The sequence below is a fragment of the Apteryx mantelli genome, chromosome 18, assembly GCF_036417845.1.
Source record: "Apteryx mantelli isolate bAptMan1 chromosome 18, bAptMan1.hap1, whole genome shotgun sequence".
In the NCBI taxonomy this organism is placed as follows: domain Eukaryota; kingdom Metazoa; phylum Chordata; class Aves; order Apterygiformes; family Apterygidae; genus Apteryx; species Apteryx mantelli.
Window position 1 is genome coordinate 17,228,546 of NC_089995.1, and position 19,081 is coordinate 17,247,626.

Genomic DNA, 19,081 nt, shown 5'->3' on the forward strand with positions numbered 1-19,081 from the left:
CCTATGGGCATGGGAGAAGCGAGAGGTGGAAAGTGAAGACCTTGCAGGGAATATTGGATTACAATTTGGAACAGAGGAAAAAAAGATTTATGCTTTAAGCAACAAATCCTTCAGTTAGAGCAAGCTCTGTTCTCATTTATGCAGGCATAATTCAGTTTCACTAAAATAAGAAGCATTATTTGGGGTTAATTCTGGTGTAAGTTAACCCAAAAATCCAGCTCAAGCCTCTTTGCCTGCGTGAATGAGAAGTGACAATTTATAGCATGGCTGTGGATGGAGGGGTGCGCGTGTGTGAGAACTTCTACGAAATGATGGTGGGGATAAAGGTGGAATCTTTCTTATATCTTCAAAAAAAATTCTCTGTGAAATTTGTAAAAACTAGATACAATCTGCGCCGCGCATATATAAAACCTGTTTTCTGTTAGCACTGATTGTGGGACAAATCCAATACCTGTTAAAGTTACAAATTAGGAGAACTTTATAAATACCAGTATACTAATTGACTTGAAGAGGGAACACACAATTCTACCTTCTCAATCCTTAAAGGATTGGGAAATGAGAATCTGGATTTTATTTTTTTTAAATGAGGTAAAAGACCGCCAGATTTCAGCATGTGGAGAGGATACAGTGGGACTGCTTCTCCTCAGGACACATGCACACGCGTGGCATTACCTGCTTTCAAGGGTGTAAGATCATCTACGCAAGGAAAGGGACTTTGCAATAAGAACCATAAATGGGCATTCAAAATAGAGTTAATGGGGTTTCAAATTCAGGACATGATGAAAATTGCACCACGCCGGAATTGTGCCTTGATGTCCTGTCGACTTTGCCTCCAGTCTCAGGGGCTACATTAAAATCCTGCCATGCACCTGTGCTGTAACAGGACTGCACAACATCATCCTCACCCTCAGCTAGAGTTACTGCCTTTATATCATACTTTTCTGTGCCAAGTTTCCAACAGGCCTTCCAAAAGGCACTTTGCACTTGCATGTGCAAAGGCAAACGCTTGTTCGCTCTGACCTGGGCGACGTGAGCAGCGAGCAGCTGCCTGGAGCAATGTGGATTTTTCCCTTACCCAATGCCATTTCCGTTCTTGGGGTCACTAGAAAACACGTCACCAAGTCTGATTTGGGACCTGCTGACATTTCTTGCTCTACCAAAAGGCATCTCATTTTGCAACGCACAAAGGGCAGATTTGCACAATTTACAACCATTTTGCACTCCAGAATGAAAGCTTTCTCTTTATGGAAGTGTATCACTGGGTTCACTCTGCAGAGAGAAATCTGGAGCCAAAGGGAGTTTGGGAGCACAAGCAGAAGGGCAAAATGGACTGGAAGGGACCTAGCAGGACTGGAAGTCCAAGTTCCCCCTAGGAAAAATGTTTTCTCCTCCTGAATGGAAAAAAAAACGGCAGGAAAAATTACGCAGATCCTTTCCCCACTCCTCAGTCCCATGTGAAGATCTGTGTGTTGGTCCTTAACTGGGGCAAAAGGATGTTTTTATTTCCTGTCTACAAGCTCTCAGACTCCTTTCCCACACACACGTCTTCCCCAGGGGTCACAGGAGTCCCGCGTCTCCCCTGGTTGCTGCCTCTCGCCAAGCAAACTGGAGGAGAGAAAAACGCCGTGGTTCTCCCTTCACCCCAAGCAAGTCAATATTCAGCCTCTCAAAGGCCAAACCGAAATGGAGTTGTCACCTAACGATCCTTAACAAGCTCTTGATATGACATGGGGAGAATGTGGAGAGACGGGGTTTGAAATCATGGACACGGCCCCGACTCCACTGCACAAAACACGTGCGGGATTTGGGCTGTGGATGCCTGGGAAGAGTCACAGGCACAACCCTGGCCATGGTGGCCCAGCCCGGGAGATGGATCCCAAAACGCACTGGCAGATTTTTTCTTAATCCATCCCCTTGCAAGAAAAAAAACACCCTGTACAGGTCTTTGATAGTTAAAGGATCACTTTGTGACTTTGTTTTGGTCCCAAAAGAAACTTTGAGCATCATTTTTTCCCCTGCCTTCCCCCAGCTGAACGCGCTGCTGAGGTTCCCGGGAATGACACAATGATCTTGCCAAGAGAAAGTACTTCAACAGCAATGCAGCTGGGCAGACTTGGATTGGCACAACCTGCGGGCAAGCACAGGTAAGAGGCTTCTAAAAGACCGTGAAGAAACGCAGAAGCACCTCTTAACTCAGCTTGAGGGATCAAAACAAAACTGGAAGGATGTCCCGAGGACATTGGTGTGAGAGTTTTGGCAGGGCAGAAGAAGAAAGGGAAGATTTTCGTGGGGCATAGCGTGTGCAAACGTGTTCAGGCACAATGCAAACTGTGTAAGAAAAGGGCACCGCTCTGGACAGCAGGGCTTCAAATGGCCGGAGCTCAGCACTGAGCCCGCAGCAGCGCGGGGACCACAACATCCAACGCATCGCCCTCTCCCTCCGGCACCGTGCAGCTGTGGCTCCACAACGGCACCGCTGGCCACAGCCTGACTATGCGAATGGCTTCGCCCCCATTGCAACCTCTAAGCACCAGCCCTCACCTGCAGGGCCCTGCGCGACATCTCCATGCATTATATCGGAATTATACCACCTTCCTGATGGTCAATGAGGAATCGTAGACTAACAGTCCTCCAGTAATTACCACATAACCTGAAATCTAAGCCAGAAACAACCAGGTGTTCGTTCTGCAACTCCAAAATGTGTAAAGGTGTAAGCGCCGGTGACATTTGTCAGCCACCAGTTACCGTGACCTCCAAAAGCCCTGGCCGAGTGATTCATTCGTGCCCTGCATCTTAAAAGGTTACGAAGAAATGTAAATTGCCTACCCTGCACCATGAAGGGGTTTCACCTAGTGATCTTAGAAAGACAGTATGAAAGAAATCCAGACTCTTCAAGGCTCCGGTTAGCTCACCACAGTGGCCTCTTCCACAAATGCAGGCTCGGACCTGCTCCCTCCCCCCCCCAGAGTAAGCTGCAAGAAAGTATCCGCCAGCTAAGGATGTCCTGGATGGAGGAAAACCTTAGCTGTCAATCCCCGTGAGAAGTTCAGCACGTGGACAGCTTGGGTGGGCAGCCGGCCACCGCTCGGACTTGGCTCGGCGGGTGCTAGGAGGCTTCACTGTCTGGGGGCCGACCAGCCCATGTCACTGAAAGGTCCCTCGCCCGTGGCTGACCTGGGAGGAGGACCGCAGGGCGTGCAGAGGTCAGAATCGGTGTCCGATTCCCCTTCCGCAATGTAGGGTCTGATTTTGGCCACGGCTGCATAGCAACCGTTGTTAAGGATGTCCAAATTCTCTTTGGACTGGGAAATGCTAAAGCCGCTGAAAGAGCGCTCCAGTTCCTCGTGGTCTACCGAGGGGATGGAGATCGATGTGTCGCTGTCTCTCATGGCACTCTCGTGGTGTTTGGCTGTAATGTCTTCGTTCCTCAGATACTCTATGCTCGCCCTGTTCCCACCACTGTACGCTGACAAGGAGCGCTCGTGTGAAGGCGGAGGCGGGATTCGAACCAGCGAGCCGGGGTCTCCGACGGGTGAGGAGCCGTGACTCTGTCGCTGGTAGGCCTGCTGCTGGCACGATGTTGAAGGTGGGCATGTGTTGGTCGGGGCTGGTGGAGCAGAGAAGTTCTTCTGACCCATGGAGCTGGTGGACCTGATGATCTTGATGATGCAGCCGTTCTTGTCAATGTGCTCCCTGCTGTCTTCGGGGCTGTGGTAGGGAGGTGCTGGGTCCGGTTCTTTGGACCCAAAATAGGCTTCTGTCTCTGTTGGTGGGATACCCATCCTCTGCATGTAAATGTTCACCAGGAAATCCAGCTTCTTCTCCATCGACTGAACCTGCAAAACACCACAGTTGCAGTGTTACACGCTTCTGGTTGAAGCAAGTTGACATCCTGTGTATAAACAACTTCCAGCCCCATCTAGGTATAAACACGGGTCTGGATGACCTCAGCCCACACTGACCTACACCAAACTGGAATTTCAGTAAATATTTAATTGTCCTACTCTGAAACCGCCTTTAATTCTCCACCTGTTTGTAGTGTTTTCTTTAGGCTCCTGTGATATCTGTGACATGCATCGAATTCCAGGAAAGCTAGAGGACAATCACATCCTTCTGGTGCTTTTCAGCTCCTCACGGTCCTTGGTGCTTTCCTGGGCTCAGATGGTCATGGGGATTTCTCGGCCTTGTATTCTGGGAGGAATTTCACCTGCTGCAGCAGTCAGGCTCACAGACATGTGAAACACATCTTGTTTAAGCGTATGGTGTCCAAAAGCACCCATGTGGAAAAGGAACCAAAGCTCTGTTTTTCAAAAATAATTAGGCACTTGGTAGGCTCACAAAACAAAGAAGTCTGTAAGAGACAGATTCCAAAGTGCCTAAATCTGTTTTGCGAGTAGTATCAAGCTTTCTACGATATTTAGTGCCCCTCCATAATTTCCTCCTTGTTTCTTTTTCAAGATATTCTTAGCTCTTACTTTTTTTCTAAATGGCAATATCCCATTGGGGGAAAAAAAACCCAAAACCCAGCAAAACAAGACAGTACATGCAACGGTCTCTGATAAGAATCCCTTCCAGCCCCAACGTACCTGTTTTTCAACTTTTCCAAGCCTGCCCATCATGCTCGGGTCTTCGGGCAGCTCCCCCTCTGCTGGCCCTTTGGTCCGATCCTTGTCCGTCATTGCGGATCCTCTCCCAACGATCTGGTCAACTCTAGCGGGATCAGAAAATCCCCCCACCCCCGGAAAAGGACTTGGAGTCAGTTGGAGACAGCAGGCAAGGAGGGCTCTGCTCGCTGCCCCTCTGTGGGGCAAAGCGACAGCCTCTCTCCCAACTAACACTCCAAATTACTCACAGACACGGAGTGGCAAGGAAGTGTTAATTTAGATGCAAAATTCAGAGCGGTATTAGCAGAGTTTTAAATGATCTGCTTCTGTTTATACAGATAAAATCTGGCACATTATGCACAGTAAATTTACCCACTGCAAAGAATTTCTTTAACTGGCTTTCTTCCAAATCAACTAACTTTTTATTTGTACTGAGGAATTATTATTTTGGGGGAAGACCAAGTTTTCTGCCCAGCATATGTCAATGAGTTTTTTCCAATCTCTGCAGCAGTTTCCTCTCCTCAATGCAAATGTAAATGTGTAATTCTCATGTTCAAGTAAAGGAGACTCTTGCCCTAAGACCCAAACAAACAGGTGTAACGCTAACCATTGTAGTGGAATTACATCAGAGTTGAATTTGGTTATTAAGTACCAAACATTACCAAATTGTCTTTTTTTACCAGCTTGCAGCTGTATCATGAGAATTCATCTATTAGCAGGACTCAAGCCAGTAACAGAAGAAGACACACCTGTCAAACGAGTAGCTAAAGCTGTTGGGCACATTGTTTGGCACTAACTTAGTTACACATTACATTTGCATTCCTTGTTCCCTGTCTAGGAACACCTGGGTTGATATATAGCTCCATCTACAGAGGAGGAAGGAAGGCAGAGCCGGACTGGAGGCATCATTTATTTGAGGCATCAAATCTAGATTTTCAGGAGAGTAAATATTGGAGCTTCTTGATCCTTCAAAAGCCAGGAGAGCAACTCAGTCTTGGAACATGTTCTTAATGGTAGCCCAATATGTAAGCTAATTCTAAGCCAGGCAAACTTTACTCTTGCATAATGCACCAAATGTAAGGGCGGCAGGGGAAGAAAGGGTTAATTAATCTGACTGAAACCAAGTTGAGGTATCTTGAGCGGAAAACTCAAAATGCTTCTTATGCAGTTCTGCCGTGTGGGCCATGGGTCCATGCACCAGAAGGAGGAAAAGGAAGGAGCTGAACACAGACAGACGAGGGAAAATGAACAAACAAAAACCAAGGAAAGGAATGAGACGTGAGGCCATTTACAACAGAACAGCCATCTAGTTTCTTTACATTTAACAGGGCCTTAGTATACATGTTTGCTGCTGACATAAAAGGACAGAGATCAGTGGGTATAGACCAGTGTGGCTCCCTTGGCTTATATTAGGGTGACAGCAGTTTACACCACCAGAAGCTCTGGCTCAAAGAGATGGAGTGGATGAACATAGCACACCAAAGACAGAAAATACAAGCCAACGATTATTTTGGAGTTTATCTTTGGTCCCAGAAGATCCTTCATTTGGGCAGGGATGTGACAGAATAGTGTTCTATTCAAAAAGTCATGTTTGATCCTTTGCTTAGCAATATAAGCACAGGAGTACAAGGAGCACCAAGTACAAGTGTGAGGAATATGCATGCCTTATTTCTCTCTTGTAATGGGAGAAGCATATTATTCACATGTACAGGAACTCCCCACAAGGGATGCAATTACTGACATGACATATATCACAAGAAATCCTACAACAATATTGTTACTATGTAAGCAAAGAGGTATTAAATCGGATACCTCGGGCTACCTGGGTTTGGAATCACAAGTCAAGGCGTAGTTGAGCCACTGTACAAACTCCTCTCCTGTATGCACAAGCAAGTAGACTAGTAAAACAAAGAGCATGCATTTAAAGAGGCCCAAAGACTTATCACAACTGGATATTTGGGAAGGCTGAGAAAAAACAAAGGGTTCTTTGGCCTCGTGTCACATCTAGCACAGTGCTAACACTGAAACGTGTCCACTAATGAGAATGAAATGTCCTTCATCAGTTGCTGAGCAGAGAAGGGAGGCAGGACAGACTGCAACAGAGAGAGTAAACCTGAATATAGCCATGCTCTGGTGTATCGTAATAGTAGAGATACTCTTTTGCAACCCTATTTCTAATCTTGCAGAAGTTGAGGAAGAACTTCGACTCCCTTCTGTGTCCTTAAGAGAAGAGCTATGCGGCAAGTGGGCCTCACATGACCCACGTGAAGCACAGTAGATCTGGTGGCACTTCACAGATTGAGTGATCACTGGTATCTTACATAAAAGTGCTGACTTCTTCCATCACCTTCAGGCTGATCATGACTTGCCTGCAGACCTACTGTGATATAACTGGGCTGAAGACCTTCACAGAACTCATCCTTAAAGCATCCAGAAGCCCTCGCCCCTGCGCCACTGATACCAGAGCCTTTCAGTCTCGCAGGAGCAATCCTGCTTGACAGGACCACTCGCTTCATGTCTATGCTTTAAGCCCATCCTGACTGCTAAAGTGGTCATCTCCTGCAGCTAAGAAACCAGAGAGCCTGATCTCACCTCAGAGACACGGTCCGCACCGAGCACAGTGTGGTGGGAAGCCGCAGGACACTGACCTCAGTGTAGAGAGGGGCAAAAAAAGGTCAACCGAGCACTTCTTTTGGTTTCTGGCCTACTTCATGAGTGGGGCAGGAGGAGAAACCAGGCTCGAAGTCTCCTTCCTCTTTGCTTCCCACAGCAGAAGCTAGAAACCAGGGGAGAGTGTTCCTACCTTCAGCAAAGTACAGAGATTTCATTTGTGCCGTGTCTGATAAAAGAGGAGATGAGAGGAATTTCCCTGTGCTATCCCAAACCATCTGTGCCTACCTAGGCACCATGAGGATATAGCCATCAGCAAAGAGCAGGAGATCCTTTTAGCCACTAGAAAAGAGCTCAGGGTTTTGTCTAAATTGGGCAGCAAAATTCAAAAGATGAAGATAGAACAGAGTCAACCTTTGCAAGCAGTGGTGGAAAGTGTATGTTCCTACCGTGCGACAAGGGACCACTATATCCTGCGGGGAGCCTTGTGCCTTCCCAACTTTTATCTTGGCTATGTCAAATACACACATGTGGAGGGAAGAATTCAGCAGAGGCTTTGGAAGAATCAGCCCCCTACTTTTCCCATTGTGGCAGAAGAGGATTCAAAGATTTCTAATGATGCATGACGAACTGTACCATCTGCTGCCTTTGACAGGCTCTGCTGTGCCCTTAGTTTGGGAGGGAGAGAGAAGGGGGTTGTTCTTTGATGTGGACTTTGATATCTTTCCTTCTTTCTAATGATACAAAAAATAAAAATAAATCTTGCATCAGCCACAGTGCAGGTTTTCTCATGCTTCATTATGCTTCATGCTAACAGTACATGCAAAGAGGTGTAGTATGTCACCCTTGGGCCAGAAGCAGACATCAAAAGGTCAAACGGCTCAAATGAGATAAAAATGAAGTATTTGGAAATATATATTCAATTCTTTTCTGTTTTCTTTTTCTTTTATAATTTTTTTTTTACACAATCCAAGCATTGAAGCCAAACCCCCTTCATCCAGATCACATGACTGGCTACTTACCTTCTTATTTTGCAATAAAGTTTGCTCTAGACATGTTTTGACCAATATCTGATGTCTAAATATTACAGCTGAAGTTGCATCTGTTTCAAAACGGGTCTGTGTTAAATGAGCTGGACAGGAGAATTTATTCCAGCTTCTCTGTGTGTACAGCATGGAGCAAACACCTCTGGCCAAATTACAGCCAAGGATAGATGTTAGCATCCAGCTGCCTTCGCCGCGAGTTATCCACATAGACCTTTCGGTTGAGCTGGGCCCTTGGTGCAGCCTACGGGGCTGAGATAGCTCATGGGACATCACTCAGTTTTGTTTTTCTTCCCTCACTGGATGTTTTGTCCTGATTTGGGCAGCATTTGGCTAAACCAGGGGAATGCAATCAAAAAGGGAGAGGTCGGTGCAATGCCCAGGTACCACGTGGCATGCAAAGGGCCCGTCCATCTGCAGCGCCCCAAGGCCTTTGCTGCAGCCTTCTGTACTCTGCCCCTTTTCGCAGCCTCTCAGCTGCAGCTCAGTAAAGAAGATATCAGAAAATTCATTAAAAAAGAGAGCAATTAGGAGGAAACTCCCTGATGTCCTAGGAGCCTAGTCAGCATGTACGAACAGATCTTTAAACTGGCTCTAAGTATTAGAAATTGCAAAAACAGAAGAAAAAAAAGGCATTAACACTAATCTGAAATTATAAGAGAACTGGAGCGAGTAGAATGAATACTCCTGTTTGAGGCTATGGGTGTCCCTCCTAGCATCCATCAACCACCATTTCTGTGTGTGAGCTGCGAGGTTTCACACGGAAATCGCACCTCTAATGAAGGCTTGCTGCACACCTAACCTTATAGGTTGATGTAACAAAATCCATCTGAATACATATTTTTATTGTAATATCAAAATGTTGCTACAAATAAGAAATTTATTTCATTTTTAAAGACTAGTTTTGAGTCTCATCATTCGGACAGAGGAGAAAGGCATTCTCCTCAATTTCTCAAAGCATTTTTTTCCAAGCATAAAGCTTGGTGCTTCTGGAAAATTCACTATATATATATTTTTTTTAATCTTTGAGCCAGCTGAGTGGCAAAAAGTAAGCTTTCAATATTCTTTTTATGCACGTTCCTTCAGTGAAGATTACTCAGAGCTGCTTAAATGAAAATCAAGAGGTTTGTCATGTATTAGCTCTTAGTGAGGACAAGTATATTTAGAAAAAATATTTGAGGCTAAGATTGCTGCATTTAAAAACCACCTATTATTTGTGCACGGAAGATGACTTTCTGTCAAATATTTGCACCTGCCTCTGAGCTCTGGGGGGTTTGAGACAAGGTGAAAATGTAGCTCAAAGTGTACTTATCCCTTTTTTTGAAATTCAGAGCCCCAAGTTGCCTGCCATGGCCCCACTGACCAGCCTCACCAGGAAATGCCCCCAAATGGGCACTTAGGGGAGAACATGCTCCTCTCAGAGTCAAGTCAGGGGCACAGTTTTATCTAGGGTGAGGACTTAATAAAGGCAATGAGGAAAAATCTCGCTTACTGATTGAGGGTTGGGTTTGACTCCTGCTTTTCTTTTTGCATGCAAAATCAGGATCTTCTTTTGAACATTAATTACACGGTTGCAATTTTTTTAACACAATCTTTTCTCTGTGGTCAGTAGAGTTGCATCAGCAAGAAAAAGAGACCACTACATTTATCAGGTATGAAACACTTCATTCTTACTTTGCCCACTGAAATTCATTTCAAAGTACAAAGAGCTGCAAACACCGGCTGCCTTGCTTGCATATGGTGTGAAGTGTTTCATCTTTTGGAAAGTAGACGGTTTAGTTTATATTGGCTTTGTGGGGAAATATTCCATCTTTCTACAGTTGAGGACAATCTGATAAAATATGAGATTATAAAAAGATAGGATTTTGCTGTTAAACACCTAGAAGAAGACTGAAAAAATGCTACTGAAGAAACTGATGGTTATTGATGACTGTACAAATGTCTCTTTTTTTTCCTTCGGCTTGCCTAGTGTGAGAGCCCATTACTGAAAGTAAATCAGAACGTATCCAGTGTAGCAAGCCCTTCTGAGTCACGATTTAGCAAGCTGCATTGCTAAGCGATCAATGCCGTCATATAACTGGCATGAAAGGGGTTTGACATTAAGCAAATGAAAAATCCAGAGAAAGCGGCATTTTGGTGAATCCTAACCTAGGCGAGTATTGGGGAGATTCTTTAGAAGAATACATGGGTCCTTTGGTTGGATACTTCTTATGCCGGGGAGTTGAAGGGGGCGGGGGACCCACAATCATATCTATCCTGGCAAAGTAAATAAGAAAAAAGACACCAGCAAAATGCATAATGAAGCAACGTGTAGAGAAAAGTTGGTCAGAAAGTTGCAGAAAGAAACAACTGAAAAACAGAACGACAGAGAGAGAAAGAGAGAGAATTTGAAAATATATTCCGCTCGAAACAGAACGTGCTCCTCTATCGCCTGGTTGTCGGCAAAAGGCAGAATCTTCCCCAACCCGAGGCAAGATTCGGAGGCTTAGGAGCACAGACACGTCGCTGCCCGTTACAAGGAGACTCCCCCCGACATGTAATAGGAAACATGCTTTACCCTCTGGAATATATTTGCATACATGTAGCAGTATCCCGTTGAAACAGTTGGATATAGAGCATATATTCCCTTTTGAATTACAGTGCTAGATAACACATCCTCAGCTAGTGCAGAAAAGCAAGAGCCGTTGGAGTCAACGAGATAGGCTGCAGGATTTTGTAACTCAATGGGTGGAAGACATCCATGGATGGCAAGGTGTCAGGATGAGACACAAGACAGGCACAGCACTGAAAAGAGCACATTACACACAGACCACAGTGACAGAGGCATTCATGATTAAAGAGGAAAGTGCATGTAAACACTCCAGAAATTTGCTTGAGTACAGCTTTCATCCAACAAAGCCCTGGCTTAGGGAGGTCAAAGCCAGCCCTGTGGAGCTGAGCTGGCAGGGAGAACACATTGCTTTGATTGCTGAAAAAAAGAGGAAGAAACAGATGCCACCCTCCTCCGAGCTGTGCTGTGACAACCTCCCCACGCCCCACTGCTGCCTTCCAGGCCAGGGTCAAGCCAAGGCTGATGGACGCACTCCATGTCCACGCTAGGGCTGGTCGATCATGCCGCGGCCGTCCCACGTGCGTATCCCGTCGTCTGGAGGTTGCCCCTTTCCCGTTTTAGTACCCGATGGCCAGCTAGGACATCTCCTAGTGCCCATTTGGCTGGGATGGTCAGTGCATCTAAAGGCGAGCGCTGGCTCTGCTTGTTTTCCCACCACTGATCTGCCCAATGGACACAGCCATGGGGTTGGCAGGGATTTGGGGTCTGGTTCTCAATGAGAGATACGGAGGACTGAGGGAGAAGCTGTCAGATTAAAATAATTAGCTCGGATCCTCTGTTCAAGGGATCATATTCGCCTGTTCTTTCTAGGGAGAAATAATTTGGTGATTGGTGATCACCATGGAAAACAAAATTTAAAAGGCCCTTCTCAGCTCTCTCTCAGTTGCCCAGCCCTGAGTCCCTTTTTCACACATCTTCCCCTATTAAAACTAACTCACCTGCCTTTAACATTTCAGCGCACAGGCTGAAATCCAGCTCTGTTAAACCACAGCTACCTCGGTGGGCCCAGATGTGAAATTCCCTTCTGCCTCTGTGCTCGTCAGGCCATGCTCGTGATGGATTCCTCCCAAAACAGCTCAGAGGACCTAACCCCTGCAGGAAATCCCTGCGTCCTCACTGCCACCTCTGCTCTAGGAGGAGCCTCAAAACCAGCACGCCGGGATATCAGACTTATTTTGCATCGCTCCCAGAAAGGTAGCAAATAAGCCATATTCCCCTTTGGACCGTGGCACCGAATCCTTGCTATCCTGCAGGGAGCAGTGCGTGGCAGCGCAGATACGCACCAGCCCGCGCCCTGTCCTACCTACGTGAGATGCTATAACGACAGATGCTGCTAAAGGAAACCCTGTGGGAGGATGCGCTGTGAATGCCGTGCTTTGTGTGGGTACCGACACCGCGGGGAAGAGGGAGAAATCTTCCTCGAGCTCCCAGGGCAGTCCGGGAGCAGGCAGTAAAGCAGTTTTACTGGCACAGCACCACTGCTTGCTCTATGTGTGCTCCCTGCCACCGCCATCTCTGCAGGTCCCAGCCACAAGCACCAATGTTCTCCTCCAGGATTTCTCTTAGGAAGAAAAAAATAAGTTGGAGCTGCAAAGAAGAGTGTGTCTGTCATGGCAATACATCCACGATTAGCAAAAGCAGTGAAAAAGCGAAGCAAACAGAGGAGTCTCTTGCCTGGACTGAAGGTTTTTAATCCGGGAGAGCATGTCCAGGTGCCCAGCTGAATACTGTTCAATGACGTCCATCACGTCATAGGGCCGAAGGCTCTCCTTAAACTTGCGTTTGGAGACGAGAAATCTCATAATGCTGCAGGGAGACAGGGAGGAAAAGGCAAATCTAGTCTCTGGACTGGAGCCTGAGCTGCTTCGCGACAGATAAAGACGCCGCGGGGAGCTCCTTTGGATGGAAAATGGAACAAATCCCAGCACTGCGGGTTTGGAGAGGATGCGGCAATAGGAGGAGGAAGCGGGGGGATCCGCGGGGGTCTCGCGGAGCGGGTCTGGCTGCGCGGGGAGGGCGCAGACACCCCTCGCACCACCAGCTGCGCGAGCCGCCTCGCCGCCCCACTTCTGGAAACGTCAGCACTAAATCTCAGAGCCAGCGAGAACGCTGATCGGGATGTATCGCTGCAGGGGATTTTCCTGTTTCTCCACTTATTCCTTCCCTCAGCAAAAATTACTCTTTCTCGCAGAATTTTCTGTGAAGGAGGGCAGCCCACCCAGGGGAAAGACAGCCAGCAACACGGAGATGGCAGCATTTTCCACCACTTGAAGTTTCCTTTTTTTCCCCCCCTATTTTTTATTTTTCCTGACCACCGCCCTCCTCTCCCGCTCTTACCACACTGCCCTGATGCTGACTTTCAGTCCCGGCGTTAAATCTTCCGTCACAAACTCACAGTTGCAGCTTTTGTTCTCATCGGGAATGTCCTCTCCGGGGAGGCTTGCTTCTGGGTTGGAAAGGGGGAGGAATAAGAGCCCGGCCGTCATGACTCGCGTGGGAAGGAAGAGCACGTCGGCTGGCAAACAGCAAGCGCGGGGACGGCACCGGGGCGCGTTTGCTGAGCATCCCCCCGGCACCTTTCCCTGAGCCAGGCTAAGGCGACGTCCTGCAAAGCCACCAGCTGCCCTATCTGTCTCAAAGTGCTTCAGATGCCTGACCTTTCCTCTCCCCCATCCCTACACACTTAAAATATTACCATAGGTGTTAGCAGTGATTTTTTCTCTCGTTTATACCCCCACCATCCTCAAAGCTAAAGGGCTGCAAGGGGAAAGTCCTATGTCAGTGCTGCCGCTCACAGCTCTAGGTGGGACGGGAGCGGGTGGCTGGGGACCGGCTGGGGATCCGGGGTCCCGCACGGCGCCGAGCGGCCACCCCAAGGTCTCACCTTCCGAATTTTGCCGCGACGCGGCACCCTTGATGCGGAAGGGTTGGCGGGTTCGGCTGCGGTCCCCGAAGCTCCAGCTTTTGGGCACTTTGCTGGGGCTGTCCTCGATGCTCTGGTCAGCGCTGGGGGATCTCCGGATGCCCTGAGCCTGTGGAGAGCCTTTCCCTTTGGTGCCAGCACCGCGGGGACTGGAGAACACACGATCTTTCAAACTGACCTTCTGACTGTTCAGAGAAACACGGTGCAACAAAGACAAAAAGGAGACAGCAGGAGGAGTCATTCTGGAAACCACGCAGTCCTTCCCCACCAGCCATTAGAAACCAAGAGCGCTTCGAAGCAGCAGTGAGATGTAGCTTGGCCGTTGGTACTTTTTTTTTTTTTTTAATTATCATTTTTATCATTTTATTTGCTTTTTGCTTTTTGAGAAAGCGCTGTAGAAATGTGTCCACCATAATGAGTGAGATGGGAATGATTATTAAGAGAGAAAAAATAATGAGGACTTAAACAGAAGCCCCTCGTGGGATGCCAGGGCTGGCGGGACAGAATGACATCAAACGATGAGGTTATGATTCCTTAAATCACTGATCGGGGCCGATCAGGAGCCAGGAAGCTTTTCTTTCACAACTGCCTTCCAAAATCCTACAGCCAATAAGAAAATACTAATAAAAGCCTTCACCTGCAGCTTTTAACCTTACTTGGAAACACTTCAGTCCTTTCGCTTCTTTATAGCCAGTCTTTCCTCCCTCCAAAAACATGATCTGACCTTTTTATATTTTCAGAAGAGTTCGTCTTTTTCCAGTCATAAAACTTAAGTGAAAACTTAAATATGAAAGTCCTATATTTCCTAGAAAGATTCAATCTAAAAGTTAACTAATATTGATCTGCAAGTCTAGTATGGGTATCATAAATATTTCAAGCAAAATTTTACTACTTCAGAATATTATATTTCATTGCTGTTTCTCTGTTAGAATCCTATTTCTTTAAAAATATTGTTTGAAGAGAAGATCACTCTTGGAACAGAGATGATCTCACTGAGAAATGGTCTTCTGAGACAGCTTTAATTATTCTCAGATTTCCAAAATTTAAAATTAAAACCTTCACCCAAACGAAGATGACAAACTTTCACATGAAAATTGAAAAAAAAAAAGATTTTGTGAAATTTATGAAAGGGGAAACTGTACAGAGACAGCATTGGCAGAACCAAACTGTAAATAGTTTTAGATAATTTGATTTTTTCTAAATAGCAATTGATTATCAAAATACCTTAACTGAGGATAGACAACTACTGCAATACACTTGTGCGTGTAGCTATTAGCTTATATATGGGCAAATCAAAACTGAGTCAAAACGAGGATTTAATTTCCAAGTACTCTCTACCATTGCAATAACCACTTATCCTTCTGGTGCAAATCATCTGACTCAATCCAAGGGAAGAACACTGCAGGAATTTTGACTTCCACATCAAATTTCCAGGTCACCAACCAAAGACTTATTTTTTTCTGTCTCTCAGCAATGCCACCTTAAAACTCATAACAAAACAGTCCTCCTTTGCCTCCAAAATTGGCAACTAAGCTTCTTCAATTAGAATTTAGCTGCTGATAGTTGAGGCAAAGTCAAGTCTAGTTGCCTTTTCCCCAGCCGTATCAGTTGTACTGTGCTGACAGGAACAGACATTTGTTTTTGTCAGTAAAGGAAGAAGACGTGACTTGGAGACACACAGGGAGCAGATTTGTTGAGTAAGAAGGTGCTATTTTTACAAAATCACGTTACATTGGGAAACACTGAACATTGACACAAAGAGAAAGGTGCTTAGGCAGCATTTTTCTGCGTTGCACAGCTTGATCCTGGGGAGGGACCGCTGGCCCCATGCAAAGCCCGCAGAACTGAGCAGGAAAATCCCTTCCTGCCCTGCAGACCGACATTATTCACGGCCATTTTTTGGACAACAATCTCAAGTTGAAAGATAACATTTGAGAGAAAATAAAATTAGTTTGTGATCAATTTACAGATAGAAAAGGCAGAATTAACCCAATAAATGATGTATTTTAATTTCATCAAACTGTGTGGAGTATTGGAGATTTCATTTCCAGAGGGCTGTGCATCTGCAAAGTATATCTGAAGCCCATGGGACTAACAGATGTCCAGCATTTCGGAAAGCAGATCAGAGGTACAAACTGGAATAGGAGTACAGGAACAAGCATGTGCCTAAACACCTTTCTGGATGTAAGCCTTAGGCCCTGATGCTACCAAAATCATTGTATATAATGAGTCAAACGCTTAAAAGCAATTCTCATCCTGGGTTTCTTGAAGCAGAAGCCAGATTGAAATTGTATTTGACATTTGCCTCTAAATAGGCCGTTTAGATTTTTTTTTCTTTATTTTAGTTGATCTTAAAGGAGAGTATTCCTGAAATCTACTGCATTTTAGTAGTATTAATGATTTGAACAACAAGGTCTTTTCTAAAGCAAATTCCATATAAATCAACACAACACCAATGTTCAGAATTCAAAGCAATCTCTTTATGCCTCATCCTCCAACGAGCTGCTCCCATCACTGATCTCAATGACAACTGAACATCCTCAATATGAAAAACCAGTTGCCTATCAATGATTAAAGCGGGGTCTTTGTGGCCCTTCTTCCACTCTCACAATAGATGGGCTGGAAACGTTTGCAAGATTTACAAAAGGCAAAAAAAGAAAGCGTTGAACTCAGCAAGGATTATGAGTGAAAGGTTTCAAGCCTGATAGCGTGAGGTGCAATACTTTTCCTCATTAAAAAATCTCTTATAAATCTGATGAACAACTGAGAGCTGTGTGTTTTTTTTCCCTGAGTATCCACTCCTCAGGAAAAAAAAACACCTACAGCTGACATAACTCCTTTGTTTTAACAAAGACAACACGAGACGACGTGAACAATTCATTGAAGTTTTCCTTCTGCCATGCAATTCCTTCATTGGAAGTGACAGCTGGAATTCACATGCAAGTATAATCCCTGCAGAGGAGAGTGCTGTTGGAGGGCTGCAGGAGCTAGCAGGAAAGAGTCCAAAAGAAATGTATATACATATATATATGTATATATATAGTTGTCAACTAATCCAAGATCATGTTCTCATTCAACCAGAAAGTCATGCAAAGTGACGCAGAGTGTCTCAGAGAAGTGGTGTTTAGATATCGATCAAGCAGATGGGCCTCGAGTCAGTGTAAGTGAACGTGTTGGTGACATGACCATGAGGAAAGCAGCAGTCCAGCCACACACACCACCATGAATGGAAGCTGGCAATCATGATGACTAAGAGCAGCGCGAGCACAGGGCACGTGTCCTCCTCGTCCTAAGGGGAAGGGAAGGCAAAGAAAACCGCGTGGCTTTGTGACTGGAGACACAGACTACAGGAAGTTGGAACTGCAAACAGGGACATGGTTTAGTTCCTAGATCTTCATGGCCACGTTCAGTGGGTACCTACTGAAAACTTATTAAATGAAAATTATGTTTCCAGACTGACTTCAGGGAAAGTTTACAAGACTTTCAGCTTTTGTCTGTATTGTATCAGCACTTCTTTAAAATGTGGATTCCTTACATTAGCAGTAATTTTGGATCAATAAAAATGACCACTTGTAATCTGCTGTCATTGATTTTAAACTACCCTTAAGCGATTCTTCTGTTTTCTCCTTCCATTCTAGAGGCAGCAAATGTTAGCCAAACTGAATTAGACTATCATGAGCTCAGATCCATCTCTGCACACAAACTCAACTAAAACCAGTGTTTTTTCTTCTGAAAAGCTATGGCCAGGACAAAGAAGTTACCTCCTGTTGGTAAATGAGGCCATGCTTTGATCCAGAGTTTGTGCTGAGCTCATGGCACTCGAGAACAGCTTGTTAGAAACAGGTAGAAGTGCTAGGAGTGAATTTTAGCCTTTGTGGGTCACTGGGCTCTTGTCTGGTTGCAGGTGTGAATAAGAGACAGAAACCAATTACTGGAAACATCAAGAAAAGGAAAATATGCCTGGGTGTGCAACACTTGCTGCGCCTAGAGCAGAAATCAAGAGGACCAGGTTCACGCCTGGTTCACCCCCCACGATTTCAGCAAAGCCATTGCTCCAAGGATGGAGTTTCTAGAAGCAGGCAACCTGGGCACAGGGGAAAAATAAAGAAAAACAGCCAGTGATTGTTGTCATGGAGAATAGTCTCTTTTCTCTTCGTCCTGCCACAGCGGCAGTGTTAGACCTGGGGTGAAGGGCAGCACTGAATTTGTGATAATTGGGAAGCCTGGAGCCACACTGTCCCCGCACCACCACGTTAGGCTGGGGCCAGGCTGGCATGGGGCCTCGTGCCCAGGGAGAGCATGTGAAGGGACACCACAGACAGACACATGCCTGGCTCCAGCCTTTAACCTTGGCTTTTGGCATTTTTCAGCATCACTGAACGCTCAGGAGAACTTGATCGGTGTGTTGTGCTGTCACCCCCCTGCTCCTACTCCATGACTTTTGTCCCCCATAGTTTTGCAGTGGCTTGAACTGGTGTCAAGAAGATCGCTGTCAAATGCCACCTCGCACAAGCCCTGCATTTTCAAGAAACCTTTTGCTATTTTCCAGCTTGGCTGTTTTGCATATCGTGAGCAAAGCAAAACAGCTAGATTACATCTTCAAGCCTGGCCAATTATTCTGTTAACGAGACTTTTAGAAACACACTGCACCCAGACCCACAGGCCAGCCAAGGGGTCTGCAACCACCCTTCCTTTACGGGTCTGTGTGCCATTTCTTCCTACTGTCAGGTACAAATCTCTGTGGTGCCTCCACATCCCTGGGTAGACTCCAGATAAGTCTTTTACAAAGCAGAATATAATAGACTTGCTAATCTGGCTTGGTATAGTTACATTATGGACTAAAAATGCATGCATTATTGCATTTATTGACTAGAGATCATTGTTTTAGTACATTAAGGAACCACTGCTCGTAAGGAGTTTTCTATTAATTTACCTACACTGAGCTTTCCATGATTGCCCTGTTGTGCCGTAATGTTCAGTTATTTCATCATGTGCATCCTATCTGCAGGTGCCTTAGCACTCACATCAACACAGAGGAATTTTTGCTTTGGGTGAATGCAGGCAGATAGCTCAAGGGGTCTACCAAATTCAAGGTTAATCTATAGTTTTGCTCAAGCACAGTATGTACGACACTATATCTGGGATGGATGCAGGTAACAAAGATGCCCTTGTAGCTACACCAAAGTTCAAGACTTCTTTGTGACTGGAAGAACCGCACTGTGTACTCCTCCTTCTCAGGATCTCCAGTGGAGGAAGAAGATGTTTAGATAACCATTTGTTTCATCCTCCC

At 45.8% G+C, this 19,081-nt stretch overlaps 1 protein-coding gene across 1 annotated transcript in view; it reads right to left on the bottom strand.

Moving 5' to 3' along the window:
* Window positions 1-3,082: 3,082 nt before the first annotated feature.
* KCNQ2 (potassium voltage-gated channel subfamily Q member 2) overlaps window positions 3,083-19,081 on the bottom strand; it is a 71,479-nt gene continuing 55,480 nt past the window's right edge. The window contains exons 13-18 of the mRNA XM_067307638.1: window positions 13,753-13,976; window positions 13,206-13,314; window positions 12,543-12,674; window positions 10,406-10,513; window positions 4,587-4,710; window positions 3,083-3,836 (exon numbers count right to left, since the gene is read on the bottom strand). Coding sequence (XP_067163739.1) covers window positions 3,117-3,836; window positions 4,587-4,710; window positions 10,406-10,513; window positions 12,543-12,674; window positions 13,206-13,314; window positions 13,753-13,976 — 1,417 coding nt within the window. The 3' untranslated portion in view covers window positions 3,083-3,116. The remainder of the gene's footprint in view (window positions 3,837-4,586; window positions 4,711-10,405; window positions 10,514-12,542; window positions 12,675-13,205; window positions 13,315-13,752; window positions 13,977-19,081) is intronic.